Below are 22,868 nucleotides of genomic sequence, written 5' to 3' on the forward strand. Positions count from 1 at the left end.
ATCTAATAAAAAATGCCTATGATGATGCATGTTGGAATAAATGTTTTGCAATGAAATGATTCAGCTTGACTTTAATTTGTGCACATTGCAGACACTAGTACGGTATGCCTTTTAAATGATGTACAGTTAATCAATGTTTTACCCTGAAAGGTAAGGAACATAACTGCATAAATAACTGTTGTGCTCCATCAGATTCATATTTATGACATTCATCCGATGTCTACTAGTAAAAGAAACGCAGGTGTGACCAACATCTTCACCTGGAAACAGAGCGTGACCAACATCTTTACCTGGAAACAGGTGACCAACATCTTTACCTGGAAACAGAGGTGTGACCAACATCTTCACCTGGAAACAGGGGCGTGACCAACATCTTTACCTGGAAACAGGTGACCAACATCTTTACCTGGAAACAGAGGTGTGACCAACGTCTTTACCTGGAAACAGGTGACCAACATCTTTACCTGGAAACAGAGGTGTGACCAACATCTTTACCTGGAAACAGAGGTGTGACCACCATCTTTACCTGGAAACAGGTGACCAACATCTTTACCTGGAAACAAGTGACCACCATCTTTACCTGGAAATGCAGGTGTGACCAACAACTTCACCTGGAAACGCAGGTGTGACCAACATCTTAGTTATGCCTTCCTCTGCAATGAAGAATATTGACATACAGGAAATGATAGGATATCAATTTGCCATAAACGTGTGCAGATTCTCTTGAGGATGTGAACTATTTATGGATACAAAAAGGCAGCATGGCCATGAGGTGTCAGTGAATTCTAATATCCCCAGGGTTCTAACACTGCAAAAGATACACATGGGGTTCTGCAAGCCTAACACTCTCAGACCAACACCAAAGCTTGTTTGCATATTTAACAAATAAGGGCAGACAGACATGAGACCAAACTGCTGAAAAATTATTCCCACACTACAGGTGGCTATATCGATCTGCTAATACAGGACTAGTAAAGGCCCACTTTTGAGAAAATCATTGTTTTCAAATGTTTTATTTATTCTGATTTTTTTACGGGGTGCTGTAGCACCCTCAGCCCCAATACTACCTGAGGCTTTGGACATCCATTGTGATTGCAATTGGTAGTCAATTTCTGCAGCGTGCTACAGTGGGGAAACTGAGACTTAGTCCTCACTAGGTAACTGTGTAATTATGGATGCAGGTATTAGAGATTAATGTAACTACGATAGTCATAGGTTTGGGTTCATTGTGTCAAATGCAATCAAATAACACCTTTAGATAAGTCTGACCAGACTCTGAAGCAGCACTTACAACTGATCAAAACTACAAATCAAATCAAGTTTATTTTATATAGCCCTTCGTACATCAGCTAATATCTCGAAGTGCTGTACAGAAACCCAGCCTAAAACCCCAAACAGCAAGCAATGCAGGTGTAGAAGCACGGTGGCTAGGAAAAACTCCCTAGAAAGGCCAAAACCTAGTAAGAAACCTAGAGAGGAACCAGGCTATGAGGGGTGGCCAGTCCTCTTCTGGCTGTGCCGGGTGGAGATTATAACAGAACATGGCCAAGATGTTCAAAATGTTCATAAATGACAAGCATGGTCAAATAATAATCAGGAATAAATGTTAGTTGGCTTTTCATAGCCGATCATTAAGAGTTGAAAACAGCAGGTCTGGGACAGGTAGGGGTTCCATAACCGCAGGCAGAACAGTTGAAACTGGAACAGCAGCAAGGCCAGGTGGACTGGGGACAGCAAGGAGTCATCATGCCCGGTAGTCCTGACGTATGGTCCTAGGGCTCAGGTCCTCCGAGAGAGAGAAAGAAAGAGAGAAGGAGAGAATTAGAGAGAGCCAAGATGTTCAAATTGTTCATAAATGACAAGCATGGTCAAATAATAATCAGGAATAAATGTCAGTTGGCTTTTCATAGCCGATCATTAAGAGTTGAAAACAGCAGGTCTGGGACAGGTAGGGGTTCCATAACCGCAGACAGAACAGTTGAAACTGGAACAGCAGCAAGGCCAGGTGGACTGGGGACAGCAAGGAGTCATCATGCCCGGTAGTCCTGACTTATGGTCCTAGGGCTCAGGTCCTCCGAGAGAGAGAAAGAAAGAGAGAAGGAGAGAATTAGAGAGAGCATACTTAAATTCACACAGGACACTGGATAAGACAGGAGAAGTACTCCAGATATAACCAACTGACCCTAGCCCCCCGACACAAACTACTGCAGCATAAAGACTGGAGGCTGAGACAGGAGGGGTCAGGAGACACTGTGGCCCCATCCGATGACACCCCCGGACAGGGCCAAACAGGAAGGATATAACCCCACCCACTTTGCCAAAGCACAGCCCCCGCACCACTAGAGGGATATCTTCACCATGCCCATAGAATGAACCCTAAAAGAAGGAAAGCTAGGAATATACAAAAACAGCCTTGTTACTTATATTTCAACCACAGAGGAAATAGGTAATGTTTTTACTTACAAATGTTTTTACCAAATGAGTGTATAGTGCCATCTTGTGCCTATTATGAAAATGGCATTCCTCCATGATATTCTCTCCAATATCATCATCCATTGACCACACTTCACAAATCATGTGTAATTTATAAAAACCTATTTTACACCAGAACAGCCTATGATAGCCGCCCTGTAGGAACGCATATTACGGACAATCAAAGAGGCCTGGAGCGCCATAACCACAGGGTGGCTGGTTCAAGCTGCACTATATTTTGCATTTTAGTCATTACGCAAACGCTCTTATACAGAGCGACTTACAGTAGTTGGTGCATTCGTTTTCATACTGGACTCCCGTGAGAATCGAACACAACCCTGGCGTTGCAAGTGCCATGCTCAACCAAATGAGCCACATGGCACCCTGCATTACAACTGTTCCCTTATCAGGTAATACCAATGATGTATATAAACGTGTGGGGTTTATACACATCAGTGATACACTAGTACAGGTATACAGTTTCTCAACCCCATGGGCCCAATAGGTGGTCCTCGTTTTTGTTCTTGCCCTAAACTGATAAAACGATTTCAACTGATCAGCATAAACCATTCTGGCCGTCCCCAAGGAGAGATATGGGAAACACTAACATTAAAGAATGAAGTGACGATTGGATTCATAATTCTTGACATATTGAACGTGTGACCTCTGGATACAATATCACCTGCTTGGAAGGAAAACACTCACAAGCCAAAAAAAAAACTTCTGCATTCAAGGATGTTGTCACCATCAAAATACTTCCTGCTTCCTGAATCATCTCACCAAGGGTTTCTCCACATAATCTATGCGGTGGTTGACTTCAGTGTTTTTCTTGCAGATTCTGATATTTATGAGTTATCATGGCTACTACTACTTCAGCTGCGGTTACAGAACCTCCTGGATTAGAGACTCAACGCAAAGAAATCGAGTCTTTACTTCAGGAACATGAACTCCGTGCAGGGGATACTTGGTAAGACTAAAGATACTTAAACTAACCCGCCCTCTGCTCTGAATTTAAACCCTACACTGATGTACCGACAACAAATAATGACAGTGATGTCTTTGCTGTTGCTTAGATGGCATATATCGTAATCAGCATAATTTAGCATTATCTTTAGATAATGGCATTTTTTAATTGCCAAATGTGTGTTATTACTCTTGCCTGAAATATATGCGCTGGTGTTTGGAATGACGTTTGATCACTGCGTTAGCATTTTAGGGAGAGCATGATGCGGAAAACTAGCTAGCTAACGTTATGTCAGCTCACGGTAGTTGTTTGATTAACCAACTAGTTAGTTGGATTGTGATGCTATTATTACGATTAACATCACGTCTCAGACTCCCAGCTGACATAGCCTGTTGGGACATATCATGGCAAAGTTTTGGCTGTAGGAAGCAAGCTTACTAACTACTGTAATATTAGCTAGCTACACTGCCAGCAGGCTAGCCCGCCTGTTAGCTGTTACGCTAGCTAGGAGAGGGACAGCTATCTAGCAATTTGCAATCCTTTCGGTTTAATGTCAAATTATTGGCATTCTGTTTGTTTTCTAAAGTTTACAGATTATTCTGTGTTGTCCCTATTATTTTGAGCAAGTGAGCGCTATCTAAATTAGCTAACTACGCTGGCTACGCTTGCGTTCCTTCATACCCGTTAGCTAGCTAGCTGGCTGGTACTTTCGTTTTTGCCAGCAAAGTTTCGTTTTATCCGGTGGTAGGAATAGTACCCAATTGTCATAGTTGAGTTGAAGTAAAGACATCTTAATAGAAAATGACTCAAGTAAAAGTCCTCCAGTAAAATACTACTTGAATGAAAGTGAAAGTATTTGGTTTTAAATTGCACTTAAGTATCAAAAGTAAATGGAATTGTTAAGTGTCAAAAGTAAAAGTATAAGTAATTTCACTTTCCTTATATTAAGCAAACCAGACGGCACGATTTTCTTGATAAAAAATAAATATATATTTACAGATTACCAGGGGCACGCTCCAACACTCAGACCTAATTTACAAACAAAGCATTTGTGTTTAGTGAGTCTGCCAGATCAGAGGCAGTAGGGATGACCAGGGATGTTCTCTTGACCAGTGTGTGAATCAGACCATTTTCCTGTCCTGCTAAGCATTCGAAATGTAAGAAGTACTTTTGGGTGTCAGGGAAAATGTATGGAGTTAAAAAGTACATTTTCTTTAGGAATGTAGTGAAGTACAGATACCCCCCAAAACTACTTAAGTAGTACCTTAAAGTATTTTTTTACTTAAGTACTTTACACCACTGGATTTATCAGTATAACACCCAGATGAGGAATGATCGCTGCTACCGTTGTGGTTATATAAAGGTCAGGAAATCTGTGTGAAAGAATGAAACACCATTCAAGTGCTGTTTTGTCCTAACAAACTCAATTTAAAAAGGGAACTAGACAACTAACGTTAGCTAGGTAACCATGATTTGCCAAAGGTTAGCTGCCCTAATTTTGAAATATCCATTCCTGCAAGTGTGAATTTTCCATTATAGCTAGAATTGTATCAGTAAATAAACCAAATGCACCCCAATCAGAAAAGAGATTGCTGTAATGATAAAATACTAGTCTAGGGGGATGTGATGTGGAGTTGTTGGTTAATTAATGTCAGCAGGCAAAATATAAGTCTCCAATTTAGCTGTTCCTATAACTAACACATGCAGGTACCTGGTGGAGAGGCGATGGTATGAGCAGTGGAAGGAGTATGTGGAAACAGGAGACCAGAACTCCTCTTCTTTCCCTGGACAGATTGACAACACAGAGCTGTTTGAGGGTGAGTGTCACATCACAAATAGGTCCTGTAACAACAGAAGACAGTATTAAGTCAGAGACAAATCATGATGATTATGATACCCACAGAACTGGATTCCTACCATCTGAAGGAGCGTCTGGTGGAGAATGAGGACTTTGTGTTGATCCCTGCTGAAGCATGGCATAAGCTTCTGGCCTGGTATGGCATGGTAGAGGTCCAGCCTGCCCTGGAGCGGAAGGTAAATGGCAATTCCACAGTAACAGTGACACTGAGACTCAGATCTTTCACTATGAAATGTATGTCAAACAAAAACCAATGATTGCGAAGTTAAACAAACAATACAACTCTATGCACAAGGACTACTTTTAAAAATGTCCACTGACAATTTGACAAAAACACATTTATTTGAAGAACAGTGCAGATGCAAAGTTTGGTAACAAAATGACAGCACACCGTCATTCTGTGACCAAACTTTGCATTGGCACTGTTCTTCAAGTAAATTCATTTTTGTAAAATGTCACTCTGTTACTGTGGAATTGCCCCAAAATAGAATGGTCACAGAGATGCAGAGAACCTGCAGAACCTATGGTCAAATCATATCATGTTGTACTGACTCATGTTGTGGCTATGAAAAGACACAACTTCCATTGAAGTGTTTCATTTGTATTAGGCAATACATTGACTGTTAATGCGTGGTCTGTTTCAGGTGGTGGATCTGCCCAGCCTAGTCAAGGTTGAGGTCTACCCTGTGGAAATCTTCTTGTGCCTCCATAGCAACATGGAAAATGTTGTGACGGCACAGTTTAGCCGTGCAGATCACATCCGTAAGTAGAAACGCATTCAAAAGATGCGTTAGTAGCTATGCTGAGTCGTTGTGCACCTCATATATATATATATGTGTGTATGTATATAGATATATGTGTGTGTGTTTGTTCATGTTTTCCCCTTCAGATACGATTCAGAAGGTGATGATGAAGCAGTTTGATGTGGTGGAGGGGGCAGAGACCCGGCTGTGGATGAAGAGCTCAGACACCAGCTGTGAGAGGCTGAGGAATGTCCACGTCAGAGTCCTCGACTCCTGCCTCAGCTCTGGCATGGTATGTCTGTTACCCTGACTGTCAGTGCTCCGCCCCTCATCCCACACCACCCCACACCTACCTGCTCCCCTGACTGTCAGCGCTGAGATACAGTGGTAGTGTGTTTCAATGGCAACTGTGTTGTAACATGTCCTGCCTGCATTGCAGACGGTGATCATGGAGATGAGGAATGCAGATGGTACCTGGCCCAGCTCCAGACCGCAGATCATGTGGGGGTTCTTTCTTTTAACCATTTTTCTTTCTTTGCTAATATTATCAGTGTGTCATTAGAGAATGTACCGTTGCTGTTGTAGCAACGCAGTTTTGTGGTAATGGTGATTCCCATATGTCGGATAAGAAAACGTGTTGTATCTGTAGGAGTCTACACTACCTTTTGTCTTATTGTATTATTCAGTAGATGATATTCAGTAGATGATAGTTTCTCCTTCCCTGTCTTGTAGGAGGAACTCTGTGGAGGAGCAGGACTCTTACCGGGGCCAGCCAGGAGTCTGTGGCCTCACCAATCTGGGAAACACATGTTTCATGAACTCTGCACTGCAGGTAAGTCATCATTACTACATAATGTGTCAATGCTGTACCTAAATGCAGGGACCTGGTCTATGATGGATGGATTGTGTTCCTCTCCCTGCTCTGTCCAGTGTCTCAGTAACACTCCTCCACTGACGGAGTACTTCCTGAGGAATGCCTATCTGGAGGAGCTCAACTTCACCAACCCCCTGGGCATGAAGGGGGAGATCGCAGAGGCCTACGCTGACGTCATCAAACAGATGTGGTCGGGGAGGCACTACTCTGTGGTTCCCAGGATCTTCAAGGTAGTTATCAGTGTGTGACACTCTGATAATTTTATAATCAGTGTCACAATTTTATAATCGATTTTATAATCAATTAAAAAGGCTTGTCAGTCTGTCATGCTAAGGTGTTACCATGCATACCTTGAGAACCTTGTGTGTTGTTTTTCATACCAGACCAAGGTTGGTCACTTTGCCTCCCAGTTTCTGGGCTACCAGCAGCATGACTCCCAGGAGCTGCTCTCCTTCCTGCTGGACGGGCTTCATGAGGATCTCAATCGGGTCAAGAACAAGGAGTACATCGAGCTGAGGGATGCCGCTGGCAGGCCTGACCAGGTAACAACCTGTAGTGGAAAGAGGGCAGGGAGAATAATAGTAAAATACTGTACCACCATGGCTCTGCAAGCTGTAGTAGACCTAAAAGGCATTTTCACACTCACCCTTTGACTTCAACGTTCAGGAAGTGGCAGAGGAGGCATGGCGTAACCACCGGAGACGGAACAACTCCGTGATTGTTGACACCTTCCACGGCTTGTTCAAGTCCACCCTGGTTTGCCCCGAGTGCCGCAAAGTGTCTGTCACCTTTGACCCCTTCTGCTACCTGAGCGTTCCCCTGCCTGTTAGCAAGGACCGGGTAATGGAGGTATTCTTCGTCTCTCTGGATCCTGTGGCCAAACCTGTTCAGGTACAAGATTCATCTTCCTGTAGTTGGCCCTACATCATCCTTTTTATATGTGATCATGTGTATTGATTTATTTGTTTACTATCCCACCAGCATCGCTTGGTTGTACCCAAAGCTGGCAAAGTGTTTGACCTGTGCTCCGTTCTCTCGGAAATGACCGAAATCCCAGCCAATCAAGTAAGACATAGTTTTAAAGTCACTGTGAAATAAACAGTAGCCTCTGGTAACTCTTTTGTCATTCGTCACATGAAATGTTGAGTTGATACTGACCTGTGCCGCTCTCATTTCCTTATTTCCTATTTTAGATGGTTGTGGCCGACGTGTTCAACCATCGCTTCTATAAGCTGTACCATGCTGATGAGTCTCTAAGCTGCATCCTGGACCGGGATGACATATTTGTGTATGTAAAAAAACAGCATTTACCTCCACACCAAAAACATACTTTTGGGGTCTGTTCCTGTTAGCTTCAGCATCTCCCCTGACACCTGTCTGTGTGTTTTCCTGATAGGTATGAGCTGAACAGAGGCTCTGTGGAGGAGGAGGGGGATGAGGTGGTGCTGGCTCTGTACCTGAGGGAGCGCTCCCACTACAGGGACTACGGCTCAGGGAGCAGCAGCTATGGGACGTCCCTTTTCGGACACCCACTGCTCATGACCGTGCCTCGAGGCCAGTGCAGCCGCGACGCCCTCTATCACCTCTTCCTGCAGCGGCTAGCGTGAGTTACTGTCACAGCCCAAACATCAGCTAAAATAGGCAATGCTTTAGAATGGAGGCTCTTATCAAGGTTGATTGTGATAACTGGTTGTAAAGATGCTGTACTGTACTGTGTCTGAAAGATGGTGCGGTGATGTTTCCACAGGCGATATGTCCGACCACCAGATCCCTCAGAGGAGGTGGAGGAGGAGGATGAGGAGGAGGGTGAAGATGATGATGACGACGATGAGGAGGAAGAATTGTACAAGACCCAGACCAATGGTGTCAGCTACGGTAACTGAGCTCTAAAATTCTCACTTAGCAAATCATTGATACGCTGGACAGAATGGATTTCTACAAACTCACGATTTTACTTAGTGTCTCCACTCCACAATGTTGTCTGTCTCCACAGATGACGGCGAGAATGACTGTGAGAGGCCAGAACCCTCCAAGAGAGATCACTGTTGTGATGGTGTCGGCCAAGGGCCTGCTGTGACCCAGACTCAGCCAGACCAGACCCAGGAGTCTGGAGGAGAGGCACAAGCTGACGAGGGGGCCAGCAGTGAGGTCAGGGCAGGGTGCAGCACAGAGGACAGTGCCTCGGCATCCTGCAGTGCTGGAGCCAGTGGTGGTGCTGGAGCCAGTGGTGGTGCTGGAGCCAGTGGTGGTGCTGGAGCCAGTGGTGGTGCTGGAGCCAGTGGTGGTGCTGGAGCCAGTGGTGGTGCTAGTGTTGATGCCAGTGCTACAGGCCCAACAGACAGCCAGCAGGGTGCAGGCCACCAGCAGCAGCAGCCATGTGAGGAGGAGGAGGAGGAGAGGGGTGAGTGCCCCCCCTGCCTGCCACAGGCCAACGAGAGGCAGGCAAAGAGAAAGGGCTGCGAGGCCAGACGGAGGAAGCTGCTCTTCTCCATCCAGGCGGTCAACTCCAACGGCACCACAGAGAGAGGCATGGGAGAGGACGGCAGTGCCTTCTCTTTTAGCTGTGAGTCTCAGACATCACTTTCACACTGTCAACTGCTTTGTCACTCCTGTAGCTAGGCTCATATACACTGTGTATACAGCAGTATGTGGACACTCCTTTAAATTAGTGGATTCGGCTATGTTAGCCACACCCGTTGCTGACGGGTGTATAAAATCGAGCACACGGCCATGCAATCTCCATAGACAAACATTAGCAGTAGAATGGCCTTACTGAAGAGCTCAGTGACTTTCAACGTGGCACCGCCATAGAATGCCACCTTTCCAACAAGTCAGTTTGTCAAATTTCTGCCCTGCTTGAGCTGCCCCGGTCAACTGTAAGTGCTGTTATTTTGTAGTGGAAATGTCTAGGAGCCGCAACGGCTCAGCCGCGAAGTGGTAGGCCACACAAGCTCACAGAACAGGACCGCTGAAGTGCATATCGTGTAAAAAAATTGTCTGTCCTCGGTTGCAACATCACCACCGAGTTCCAAACTGTCTCTGGAAGCAACGTCCGCACAAGAACTGTTCGTCGGGAGCTTCATGAAATGGGTTTCCATGGCCGAACAGCCACACACAAGCCTGATGTGCAATTCCAAGCGTTGGCTGGAGTGGTGTAATGCTCACCACCATTGGACTCTGGAGCAGTGGAAACGTGTTGTCTGGAGTGATGAATCACTCTTCACCATCTAGCAGTGCGGCGGACGAATCTGGATTTGGTGGATGCCAGGAGAACGCTACTTGCCCCAATGCATAGTGCCAACTGTAATGTTTGGTGGAGGAGGAATAATGGTCTGTGCTGTTTTTCATGGTTCGGGCTAGGCCTCTTTAGTTCCAGTGAAGGGAAATCTTAATGCTACAGCATACAATGACATTCTAGACCATTCTATGCTTCCAGCTTTGGAGACAATTTTTTACATTTAACTATGCAATTCAGTTAAGAACAAATTGAGTTGACGGCCTACCGTGGAACAGTGGGTTAACTGTCTTGTTCAGGGGCAGAACGACAGATTTTTACCTTGTCAGCTCGGGGATTCGATCCAGCAACTTTTCGGTAACTGGCCCAACGCTCTAACCACAAGGCTACCTGCCGCCCCACAAAGCGAGGTCCATACAGAAATGTTTGTTGAGATTGGTGTGGAAGAACTTGACTGGCTGCACAGAGCCCTGACCTCAACCCCATCAAACACCTTTAGGATTAATTGGAACACATACTGCGAGCCAGGCCTAATCGCCCAACATCACTAATGCTCCTGTGGCATTAGTCCCCCGCAGCAATGTTCCAACATCTAGTGGAAAGCCTTCCCAGAAGAGTGGAGGCTGTTACAGCAGCGAAGTACCAACTCCATATTGATGTCCATGATTTTGGAATGAGTTGTTCGACAAGCAGGTGTCCACATACATTTGGCCACGTAGTGTACTTTTCCTTTGTTTTGGAGCTTAGTAGCTGGACATTTGATGTAATATTACTGTATCTCTTTCACAGCTCAACCATATGTAGCCATGGACTGGGATCCTGACATGAAGAAGAAATACTACAACGAGAATGAGGCAGAGGTATGTGTGAATAATGCTTTACAGTATATGTGTTATTAAAGTGTGAAGCTATTAAATGTGTTTGGGCCTGCTTGCTGGTCATTTAGCTAACTCCAGAACTCCTTCCATCCACAGAAGTATGTGAAACACCAAAGCATGGAGGTCCCTCACCAGCAGACCACAGTGCAGCTGCAGGAGTGCATAGAGCTCTTCACCACTGTGGAGACCCTGGAGGAAGAAAACCCTTGGTACTACTGCCCCACACCTGTTATTTCTATCTATCCTACCCTATCTATCCTCCTGTGCCATTGGAAACTATTCAGGCCACTTGACTTTTTCCACATTTTGTTACGTTACAGCCTTATTGTAACATTGATTAAATACAAAATAAAATTCTCAGCAATCTACACACAATACCTCATAATGACAAATGACAAATGACAATTTTTTTGCGAATTTATAAAACATAAAAAACAAATACCTTATTTACATAAGTTTTCAGACCCTTTGCGATGAGACTCAAAATTAAGCTCAGGTGCATCCTGTTTCCTTTGATCATGCTTGATGTTTCTTCAACTTGATTGGAGTCCACCTGTGGTGAATTCAATTGATTGGACCTGATTTGGAAAAGCACACACCTGTCTATACAAGGTCCCACAGTTGACAGTGCATGTCAGAGAAAAAACCAAGCCATGAGGTCGAAGGAATTGTCCGTAGAGATCCGAGACAGGATTGTGTCGAGGCATAGATCTGGGGAAGGGTACCAAGACATTTCTGCAGCATTGAAGGTCCCCAAGAACATAGTGGCCTCCATTATTCTTAAACGGAAGAAGTTTGGAACCACCAAGACTCTTCCTAGAGCTTTACAGTATCTATCTATCTACAGTATCTATCTAGCTATCTACTGTATTTATCTATGTACAGTATGTATATCTATGTACAGTATCTATCTACAGTATTTACTGTATACTGTAGATTTTATTTAACCTTAACTTACAATAGTATAATTCTATAGTGTCTATCTACCTACAGTAGATATCCAAATTAAATATAATCTGTCCATCTACAGTATCTATCGATCTCTGTCTAACAAGAATGATGCTGAATAGAGTTAAAATGTCAGTTTTCCCGGGAAAAGATGTAGACTTAATATTTTTACATCAGTAACATATTACAACTTACTGCTAAATACTGTTGTGATTTGTGTGCAATGGTCTTCTAAAGATGTGTTGCATGTGTTTGCTGCAGGTACTGCCCAATGTGTAAGAAACACCAACTGGCCACAAAGAAACTTGACCTGTGGTCACTGCCGGAGGTTCTCATCATCCACCTGAAGCGCTTCTCTTACACCAAGTACTCCAGGGAGAAGCTGGACATCATCGTTGACTTCCCTCTCAGGTTAGTTACATCCTGTCTGTGTCTTCTATACTGAACAAAAATGTAAATGCAACATGTAAAGTGTTGGTCCCATGTTTCATGAGCTGAAATAAAATATACTTTTTCATACACACACAGTAAGTTTATTTCTCTATAATTTTGTGTACAAATTTGTTTACACCCCTGTTAATCAGCATTTCTCCTCAGCCAAGATAATCCATCCACCTGACAGGTTTGGCATATCAAGAAGCTGATTAAACAGCATGATCATTACACAGGTGCACATTGTGACACTAAAAGGCCACTCTAAAATGTGCTGTTTTGTCGCACAACACAATGCCACAGATGTCTCAAGGTTTTGAGGGAGCATGCAATTGGCATGCTGACTGCAGTTATGTCCACCAGAGCTGTTGCTAGAGAATTTTATGTTAATTTCTCTACCATAAGCCGCCTCCAACGTCGTTTAGAGAATTTGGCAGTACGTCCAACCGGCCTCCCAACCGCAGACCACGTGTAACCACGCCAGCCCAGGACCTCCACATTCGGATTCATCATCTGCGGGATCGTCTGACACCAGCCACCCAGACAGCTGATGAAACTGAGGAGTATTTCTGTCTATAATAAAGCCCTTTTGTGGGGAAAAACGAATTATGATTGGCTGGGCCTGGCTCCCCAGTGGGTGGGCCTATGCTCTCCCCCTCCCAGGCCCACTGGCTGTGCCCCTACCATGTCATGAAATCCATAGATTAGGGCCTAATGAATTTATTTCAATTGACTGATTTCCTTATATTAACTGTAACTCAATAAAATCATTGAAATTGTTGTATTTATAGTTTTGTTCAGTATAATAATAGACATTCTGTCCACATGTTTTAAGTGGGGAGGATGTCAGTGTGACTAGTGTAAACTCTAAGTCACTACAGAGTTATTAGTGTTGAGAGGAGCTATCCTAATCCAACCCTATTGCTCTTTATTACAGACACCTCGACTTTTCAGGTTGTCTGCTGAAGAAGACCGGTACAAACGGAGAGCCGCCCAGCCGCTATGATCTGATAGCAGTATCCAACCACTACGGCGGACTCCGAGATGGACATTGTGAGACGCTGCTTTTGTATATCATACTTTGATATATGCCTTCAAGGCAGTGTGTAACTTTTCTCTCCTCTCTCGACAGACACCAGTTATGCCCGGAACAAAGACAACGGACAATGGTATTACTTCGATGACAGCAAGGTGACATATGCAAGGGAGGAACAAATTGTGGTAAGTTTAGCTAAAGGACAGCTGATAATTATTTATTAATTTTTGTTGTCTTGCAATGTCATGATCTCCCCTCCTTTGCCTATACCCTCCACTTCTAGACCAATGCTGCCTACCTCCTGTTCTACCACCGACAAGATAAGATTCGCCAGCCCACCTTACCCGCACCCTTGGACAGCTCCTCTCCCACCCAGCCTGCTGATGATGTCACTTCCCCCAAACACGATGGGATGGAGGGAGCCACTCCCTGTGTCAACATGGAAACAGACTGAAGCAGATTTGTTAGTGTTTTTTTCTCTTTTTCCTGAGTTGATGGGGCTTTTTGATTTTGTATTGTTTTATTTCTTTTCTATTCCAAAAAAACTTGAACCTTCTTCCTCTGTTCTGCATTGAACAAGGAGTGAGAGGCTAGATTCTCAGGCCGGTGGAGAAGAGTGAGGAATACAATTTATTCTTTTTTTAATTTAATTTTTTTGGAAAGATTATCGAGTAAATCTGGGGAGACCAATATAGTAGAACATTGAATGATGAAATCTGTCATTGCTTAATCAGACTAAGGTATGCAGTGTTTGTCTATGCTGATGCCAAATGGACCTCTTAGTGATTGGATATAGTCAATCATAATTTAGGTGATTCAAGACCTATGAATTGTGAATATCTGTGCACCACTATCTATCTGTACTGTGCTGCACTGCTGGAAAGATGACCTCTAACTTTGATCCACTGCTGTGCTTCTCAATTGAGCTCAAATCGAGGCAGAATTCCTTGAGGCTGTTTGAATAGAATTGAACGCATTTTGCTCTAGAAGGTAAATCACAATGTATGAGGTTAAAGGCCCAGTGCAGTCAAAAACTTGATTTCCTGGGTTTTATATATTTCCTCATTATGAGGTTGGAATAATACTGTGAAATTGTGAAAATTATGCCCTTTTGGTGTAAGCTGTTTTGAAAAGAAGACCTGAATTTCAGCTTGTTTTGCATGGGTGGAGTTTTGGCATGCCTGGTGACATCACCGGGCATTATAAGTTAGACCAATAACAGAGTTTCAAACCTCCCTACCAATAATGGCTAGTTTTCAGGATACATATCCCTCCAATTATGGCGCGTTCAATACAACTTGGAAATATCTGACTTCAGTGCCTTCAACTGAGAACTCTGAGAAGAAGAAAAACCCTGACTGGTAAAAAATAGTTTTGAACGGTCATCCACCTCGGAATTCCAAATCGGAAACTGTGGCATCTTTCTAGAACTCCGACTGTCTGATCACTGACATCATGATTTGACCTCGCCCCTCCATTTAAAAAAAAAAAAAAAAAAAAAAAAAAAAATCACAGTAAGGTACTTAACTGTTACACAGAAATGATTTGATATTCAGATCATAACAGCTGCATTGAAGGGAAAATCCACTAAAAAGCTATCTTTTGGCATTTTTCCATTAGTCCGCTGTTGATACAGCAAAATGCATCATTATGATGATGTGGTCAGTGACACTTTGCTTCTTGAATGTCCAATATCTTGAAAACTTAACTGCTGACATGGAAAACATTTTGTGACTGTCAACAGTGTACTATTGAAAAATACACCAAAATATTTTTATTTTTTTTGAGTGGATTTACACTTTAACAGCATGGATAACCTGGTTTCAGTTAACTCCTGATTTTAAAATCAGATTACATTCTCTGTTATCTTTATATCAAGAACTGCATTAACCAAAACACTGCAATGTGATTTATATGGAACATAAAGGTAAAGAAAACCCATAGTATTAGAAGCAGACACTTTGAATACAGTTGGAGGCGCCGTGGCGTTGTATATTTTCTCTTGCGATCCATTATTTGTTTTTCATTGAATTATCAGACACATAAATTGGGCATCTTGGTGCTCGTGGAGATATTTCATTTCTAGTTAGGATTAGTTTTCCACTATCAACAGTGATTTTGAGATAGAATCTCTTGTGCAGGACATAAACAGATGCATATTTTTCGGATTCAAATATAATTTGTACTCTCTTAGTAGAAGCAAATAAATGGCTACATCTTTAAAATTAGATATTAGTTTTATTTTATTCTGTGCAATTTCTTAATGACGAGCAATGGATAGAGAGCTCTTAAATGATTTTTTAAAGCGCATCTGTACAGTATTTTTCTATTGTAATAAATGTATTGTCTTTGGTCATCTGATTCAGAGACAGGGGCGGGGTGAATTAATTTACTTTGTTAATAGATTAAATATTTTATTGTATACTCATCTTTTGATATTAATAAATGATGACTATAGCCAGTAGGCATGAGGTAGATTTTACACTTTTACATGACATCCTGGCTTTCCTTATCTTTTTTACCAGTAAATGATCAGGATTTATAATTCGATTTAAGGTGGCTGTGAGAGCTGGTTAACACAAGCCCTTTAGAGATGTAGTTTAGATTGGGCTGTGGCCATGCTCTGAATGGCAAGGCCTGCTTAGTTTGGGATGTTCATTATTTCCCTGAGAAAGCAATATGCAGTATGTAGTTGTCAATATGCAGTTTATAGAAACTGGAGCGGAAGGCCATTATACTGCCTAAAAACCTGTAAAAGGTCAATCTTCATATTTTTGTTTGTCAGAATCACATTGGTACAATATGTTCAGGCACAAAAGGTCAGCACACACAAGGTTAATGCCAGCCAGCCTGACTACACAATTATCTTATTCACCAACACCCATTTGGTCTGAAATTGCTGTTCAAAACATAGAAGCCATTTTGTACAATGGAGTGACCGCAATGATTATATTCTTGTATCAACACACGATTGGTGATGCTGCAGTAAATGTCTGGGCTTTTAGTGGGAACAGAGGCACTCTCCAAGGTAGTTTAGTGTTTTCTGAGCAATCTGGAAGAGGCCAAGCTGCCATCCCAAACATATTCCTTGGTCCTCCAGAACTACTTAACGTCCAGTACGATACATGAATGTCCACATTTAGGATGTTGCAGTGCACTGAATACTGTACCCCTTTTCTTATAGGTGAAGTTTTCATATTCATACATTAATGAAAATGGGCATTTCACACCTGCATCATCTTCCCTTCTGTTCCAACGTTGCTTTGACACAATGCAGTGAAGTTGCTACTTTGCGATGAGTATGTAAAATAAAATGTCTGATTCATTCTTATACATTGTATGTGTATAATACTTCTGCCTCAGGATGACATGGCTAAACATTTAATTATGCAGTCAGATGTACCGTACATGCGACGCATTGCTTTTTCTACACGGAGATCAGGCATTCCACGTGATTGATGAAACATACACTTTTACAAAAGCCTTCAGATCTGCAGATAATTTATTTCTAAATCTCCAAAGCCAAGCAGATGGTATAGATCCAATACATCCTCGTCTCCCCATATCACCACCTCTTCTGGCACAGATACAAAAACATCAGCTCCAATGGACAGGCTACATCTCATTAAATTATACAGTACAGCCAAAGTGGATGTTTAGGCAAGATTTTGTATGTTTAAAAATGCTTATGGTATTGGGAGTTAATCAGGTAACACCTGAAAGAGACTCCGAGGGCACAGAACAGCTGAAGAAAAATACATTTTTTTTTTACTACTACTAAGAACTTAAAAACAAACAAGCAATGCAGACAATATCAGAGATGAGGCCTTGGTTCACACACACACATGAAGAGAACAAGCCGATTCAGAAATGTGCAGAGGAGAAGCATGTCTGAAATTAATCAACACAACCAAACTATTTTCTACAAATAATACATCTGTGTGATGCGCTGATATATGAATGGAGAATGAAATCAGTTAACAGTAAGGCGTAATAGTGAAAAATTGCAAGGCAACAATAAAACTAAGCTGAGAACATGCATAATTTACATTCAACTTACAGTATTTTTACACAACGAAACAAATAGGCATTAGTTGTCATTAAGTTAATGTCAGAGGTTAAATATATGTTTGCCTTTCTATTGTTTTTTTATTGCCTTGAGCCAAAAATATACTGTTTAGGTATCACAATCATATTTAAGACATTTTTTTTTTTAAACAACTGCCTCAGAACCATGATGATACACTGTATCACAGAAACTGGCTGGCTCTACAGCAGCAGCTAAGTCAATAACCTCATTAGAACATTGTGGCTTTTATCTCTTGACTGAAGATTCCACAAAAGTTCAGGTCTCGAGACATCAGCTCCTCCTCAACGTTCTCCAGGGCCCATTTGTGCTCCACAATCTCCAACGCCTCCCATTCACTCTGAAAGAACACGGGAGACAGGCGTAAAAAAGAAAACCCCTACTAGTACGAAAACTGGCTCCAACAACCCCCATGTCTTTGATTTATGTCCAACATCATTACACAATAACTAATTGCCCCAGGATAGAACAAAACCATATCCTCATTACTTTAGATGAAAGTATATTAGCGAGATTAGACATTAAAGCTTAATGATTGACGGTGATCGTCCAAGTACAGCTAGCTAATGCTGAGAGACCGACATCAAGGCTGCTTGTTTCTCACCTTGAAGGCCTTGTTAGGATCAGGCGGCATGGCCATGGCAGCGCCAGTCATCTGATCCTGCATGATCCTCGACTGATCAGCAGCTGGAACAGAAGACCAACAGTCATCATGTAATACGAAAATGTGCCCGCCACATCGTACCTCAGTTGGGTTGCAACTGGGACAAGTACAGTAAACAACTCTGAAATGCATTCACGAGGTAGATACAGTATTCTGTTAACAGAGTTCTAAAACGAGTTGTTCCAACATGTTTTCTACATTAACACCAAGGTACCAAGTCTTTCTGCATTCTTGTTAAACATATACACTATGAAAATGGCAAAGACTTGGCATTATCAGCTTACCATTGTCCTGTCCAAGAATGAGGCTGTACATGCTCCTCAGTCCAAAAACATTAAGGAAATACCAAGAGGCTGAGCTCACCCTAGAAACAATTACAAATAAAATAATCTACTGAATCACATCCTCAACAAGATAATATACTGAATCACATCCTCAACAAGATAATATACTGAATCACATCCTCAACATAAGAATATACTGAATCACATCCTAAAGATTGTCCTGACAAGAATGCAATTGGATAATTCCTACCATACAACTCTATGTAAAATTACTAATTTTAACAATTTACACAGTAAAAATAATTACCTGTGCTGATGCTAAGTTTGGTACCAGAATTACAGTAAAATCTCCCTCAGTTGTATTCTGTTGCCAAACTTTGTATCTGCACAATTCTTCCTGTAAATGTGTTTTCGTAAAATGTTCAGTGGAAATTGTTAGAAGTTGTGCATAGAGTTCCGTTCTATGGTTTGTTAAACTTCAAAGGTTTTTGTTAGGTATACATTTTCTGCGTAATTCCATTACCCTTGAATTACCCAAGTATGTTTCTATTTTTGCTTTGCTGGTGTAATTAAAAGGCTGGTTGAAAACAGACAACTGAATGAATGGAATACTGTACCAGGATGCATCAAGAGACAGTAGTTCAATTCCACGCTGTAGCATTGGTTTGAATCTCAATGTCAGAGGAAAGGGAACCTTAGCTGTGGGGGGGGAAACTATTAACAGTGTTCAATACCACTTCAATACAATAGTAAGTGGCTGTGGTGTAATTATATTGCAAACAATTCAGGATACTGTATATTATGTAGGCATTATTTCCTATCTAATTATTGGACCAATTTTGCAAGTTCAACATCTAACATGAGGTTATGCAGGGCAGTCAATGTCCCTAACAAACTGAACTTACTGATGACAAAGCCAGAGAATGCCCAGTTGATCCATCCTCCAATCACAATCATGGGAAGCACATTGGTCAGATTTCCCTTCATCATGTCAGTCAGCATGCTGGTATCTGAAAAAGGAAGAGTTGTTGAATAATTGTGTCTAGCACAGCAGTAAAGAAAATTGTTACCACATTTTAATGCATCTCTGAGAGTGAGAAAATGTACTGCTAATCTCATTTATAAGAATGGAACTAAAATAGAGGCAACAACTGTCAAAGTGGGAAGAACACAAATAGATTGACTCACCAGTCATTGGGTTTTTGGGAGTCACCTTTCGCTTGACCTTCTTGAAGAACCCAGTTTCCGAATCATTGAAATATTGCTTTCGCATGTTAAATGACTACAAAAAAATAAAAAAAATCTCTAACACACACTAGGAATAGAACATTTCAGAATATAAAAAATATTATGTAACTCTTACTTGTTTAGGGATATATTTTCCATTTTCTCTTAATATGCGGCTACGCAGAAGGACTTGGCTGCAAAAAAGTCAATTTAAGGTTATAGTAAGCAATAAGCTGACATATTTAGTAATCATAATTACAACAGTTTGCCTAAAGTTTCTCAAACCATGGGATAACAGTATTTCAGTCAGTTAACTCACCTGTCTGACACCTGTTCCAGATCAACTTTTTTGTCACTTTGCAGGAGTTGGGTGACATAGTGACGGATAATTCCAACGCAAAATGTAATCAATACAATTGGTAAAACCACCCATATTCGGATACTTGAATCCAGAAGCAACTCAGCCATGTTTTTTTAACTGGTTAGTTTACCTACAGGACTATTCTGCGAAGGAAAAAAGACAGTTGAACAAATAACGTTATCCTAATAGATTGTGAGCTGCTCAAGTCAGTAGACAAATAACTTCCTCGTTCTAGGCTGTCATGAAAGCGTTGCTTACTATCTTTGGCTCGGATCTTTAGTTGACACGACGGCCCTAGGGGGCTTCCTGTAACTTAATTTAGCTAGCTCGCATGTAGCATGCTACCCAAATAGGTTTCCTTAAATAATTGAATAAGACAAGACCGTCTCCAACCACAGATTATTGAAAGGAGTGAGTGTAGCCATCCAAACAACAACCGTATTTTTCACATACGTTAATATATTAATTGAATGATAAGCTCAAATAACGCGTTTATACCTTTTTTAAGTACAATTCTCCGACCATCAGAGAACCGAGCGCTCTTTCTTCTGACCTTTGAACTCCATAACGCTTTGACCCCTGACGTATGATCAAATACGGTCATTATACGGAATGATATGATGTATTTTCTGAAAATAGAAAACATCCACATTTAAATCATCAATAATTAATTTTAGTTCAACCAATTAATGATCTAATTAATGTAGTTTCAGCTGTCGAAAAACGGTGCGTGCTATTATGGATCCTTGGAACGTCCCTATCCCCCATTGTATTAAAAGATTATGGATATACTGACAAGATTACATGTCTCTCCGACCTAGCAATGGGAGAGTCGATGTCCACATAGCGGTATGTTGGGCTTTTTAGCTCCCGTTTATGCTTTCTTTGGATTTGTGGATACATCTCATTACTGTAATCCTTTTTGAAATATATGATGAGGGTTGTTGACCTCAACTTCCTTTATACCATGGCATTGTTGAATACTTGTTTCTGATTGGCTTTAAGGGAATTCTAGAACGTGCATTATTTCCGTATAGTATATCAGCACAGTAGAATTCAATGGCTATCGTTCATTCCCACATGTTGTTTGAACTGCATTTGAAAGCAAAAGTAAAATTGAAAACCTTATTGGCACTGTTGAATTCGATTTTCATAAAAGCAAACTAGGAGTGATGTTTTGGTTAGCTAAACTAGCAAATTTGTTTCGTTACCAAGACAACAACTGTAGCTATCTAGTAAACATGCTAGCTACTTCAGTGGATGTTGAACACATTTCTTTCAGCAAATGTGGCTAAATTATAGCCATGGTATAAAATGGATAATCAAATCGGTGTTATGCATACTCAGGAAAATAATACAACTCCGTGGAAGGTTAGTTCCACCACTTTCATTATCCCTTGTGTATTAAATTGAGAGAGATGCTATGCTACTAGCCTCATGCCATGAATATGCATATCCATCTCCAGACCACTCCGATAAAAAGTGTTTTTTCTCAAAGATGCCGGGATGTCACGTGTCCTACTTATATCAGTACACTCGTAACAACTTAAGCATTACGAAACGTCTATTCGATTAAATAAACCTCATATAGCAAATAAGCCATAAATGTTTTTGTTCACCAAATTCAACACTCTCTCATTGAACTCCCTGCTTTGTGTGCGTAAAAACTCCACCTGCTGGAGGGAGACAGGTTTTCCGCTGAGTTGGGCCTCTCGCTCTCAATTCAATTAAATTCAAAGGGCTTTATTGACATGGGAAACATGTGTTTACATTGCCAAAGCAAGTGAAATGGATAAACAAAAGTGAAATAAACAACAAAGTTAACAGTAAATATTACACTCACAAGTTCCAAAATAATAGAGACATGTCAAATGTCATATGTCTATATACAGTTTTGTAACGATGTGCAAACAGTTGAATAAAAAATTGAAAATAAATCAACATAAATATGGGTTCTATTTACAATGGTGTTTGTTCTTCACCGTTTGCCCTTTTCTTGTGGCAACAGGTCACAAATCTTGCTGCTGTGATTGCACACTGAGGTATTTCACCCAATGGGTATTTCACCCAATGGGAGTTTATCAAAATTGGATTTGTTCTCTCTCTCGAAGTTGACATTTTAAATGGTAAGGGTTAGGGTTTAGGGTAGGTACGTCCCAAGGAAGTCGGATAGCACTAACCATCGAAAAACTGAAAAGTTCAGAAGAGCTAGCTACTTCCGTTTCCGGTACATGCATGGGCATGTGAAAATCCGTTCCGCCAGCAAGACCTAGCAAGAATATGGACGTGACCTCGGCGATAAAAGTCCCACAATGAAGATTGTAAAAAATAAAATGGTCGAAATTCGTAACATTTTATGAGGAAATCTTAGCAGACTTAGATTGTTTTTCCCTAATGAAACATGAAAAAAAGTGAATCACCTTTATAACACAAATAATATTATAGCGTTAACATTATTGTTAACAGCAATACACGTAATGATAGTTATCAGAGTAACAACGATAATACAAATAACAACACATTATTTATAATGCTACTATTAATTATAAATTATAGTAACAATATTAATAACATTGCTAATTATCCCATCGTACTGCACAATGTTTGTTACGTTTTTCATATTGGACATACATATTGCACCGTACATAATTCCCTGAATGTACAGTAGTGTTGAAGTAAAAGGGGGTCCATTCTACTCAAGAGCACTTTTAGTTTCCAAATCCACAGAGTTTACACCTAGAAAAGTGTCACTGCACATTTTACTTTCCTTAAAGAGTGGCCAATCACCTTAAATGTAATAGCTTT

General features: G+C 41.4%; 2 protein-coding genes across 3 annotated transcripts; one reads left to right on the plus strand and one right to left on the minus strand.

The window, feature by feature from the left end:
* Positions 1-3,246: 3,246 nt before the first annotated feature.
* Positions 3,247-15,904, plus strand: usp11 (ubiquitin specific peptidase 11). The gene is made up of 21 exons (XM_039011197.1): positions 3,247-3,439; positions 5,144-5,253; positions 5,340-5,470; positions 5,939-6,056; positions 6,184-6,329; positions 6,477-6,538; positions 6,770-6,869; positions 6,968-7,141; positions 7,295-7,453; positions 7,578-7,802; positions 7,893-7,976; positions 8,105-8,199; positions 8,308-8,514; positions 8,659-8,786; positions 8,905-9,474; positions 10,936-11,006; positions 11,121-11,233; positions 12,234-12,383; positions 13,342-13,457; positions 13,537-13,625; positions 13,724-15,904. Exons 1-21 carry the CDS (start codon positions 3,330-3,332, stop codon positions 13,892-13,894), a joined length of 3,129 nt encoding a protein of 1,042 aa, XP_038867125.1. The 5' UTR covers positions 3,247-3,329; the 3' UTR covers positions 13,895-15,904.
* A 1,020-nt stretch (positions 15,905-16,924) lies between these two features.
* Positions 16,925-20,653, minus strand: zgc:86609 (TMCO1/EMC3 family protein). 2 transcript variants are annotated; one of them, XM_039011199.1, is made up of 9 exons: positions 20,562-20,653; positions 20,022-20,206; positions 19,839-19,896; positions 19,664-19,757; positions 19,381-19,485; positions 19,093-19,174; positions 18,476-18,555; positions 18,132-18,214; positions 16,925-17,867 (listed from the first exon to the last, which is right to left on the minus strand). In XM_039011199.1, the coding sequence occupies exons 2-9, from the start codon at positions 20,168-20,170 to the stop codon at positions 17,739-17,741; spliced, it is 780 nt and encodes a 259-aa protein (XP_038867127.1). In that variant the 5' UTR covers positions 20,171-20,206; positions 20,562-20,653; the 3' UTR covers positions 16,925-17,738. The 2 variants fall into 2 exon arrangements, with proteins under 2 accessions (XP_038867127.1, XP_038867128.1); XM_039011200.1 differs by lacking the exon at positions 20,562-20,653 and adding an exon at positions 20,322-20,527.
* Between the last annotated feature and the right edge of the window lie 2,215 nt (positions 20,654-22,868).

Source organism: Salvelinus namaycush, chromosome 16, assembly GCF_016432855.1.
Source record: "Salvelinus namaycush isolate Seneca chromosome 16, SaNama_1.0, whole genome shotgun sequence".
Taxonomy (NCBI): Eukaryota; Metazoa; Chordata; class Actinopteri; order Salmoniformes; family Salmonidae; genus Salvelinus; species Salvelinus namaycush.

What these genes read in the sequence shown, in the direction of transcription:
- usp11 (XM_039011197.1), top strand. Translation starts at nt 3,330, where the DNA reads ATGGCTACTACTACTTCAGCTGCGGTTACAGAACCTCCTGGATTAGAG. An exon ending in AGCTCCAGACCGCAGATCAT is followed by an intron (nt 6,539 to 6,769) that starts GTGGGGGTTCTT and finishes CCTGTCTTGTAG; the next exon opens with GAGGAACTCTGTGGAGGAGC. An exon ending in GACCGGGATGACATATTTGT is followed by an intron (nt 8,200 to 8,307) that starts GTATGTAAAAAA and finishes TTTTCCTGATAG; the next exon opens with GTATGAGCTGAACAGAGGCT.
- zgc:86609 (XM_039011199.1), bottom strand. Translation starts at nt 20,170, where the DNA reads ATGGCTGAGTTGCTTCTGGATTCAAGTATCCGAATATGGGTGGTTTTA. An exon ending in ATTCTCTGGCTTTGTCATCA is followed by an intron (nt 19,175 to 19,380) that starts GTAAGTTCAGTT and finishes CCCCCCCCACAG; the next exon opens with CTAAGGTTCCCTTTCCTCTG. An exon ending in CTGTCTCTTGATGCATCCTG is followed by an intron (nt 18,556 to 19,092) that starts GTACAGTATTCC and finishes AATTGTTTCTAG; the next exon opens with GGTGAGCTCAGCCTCTTGGT.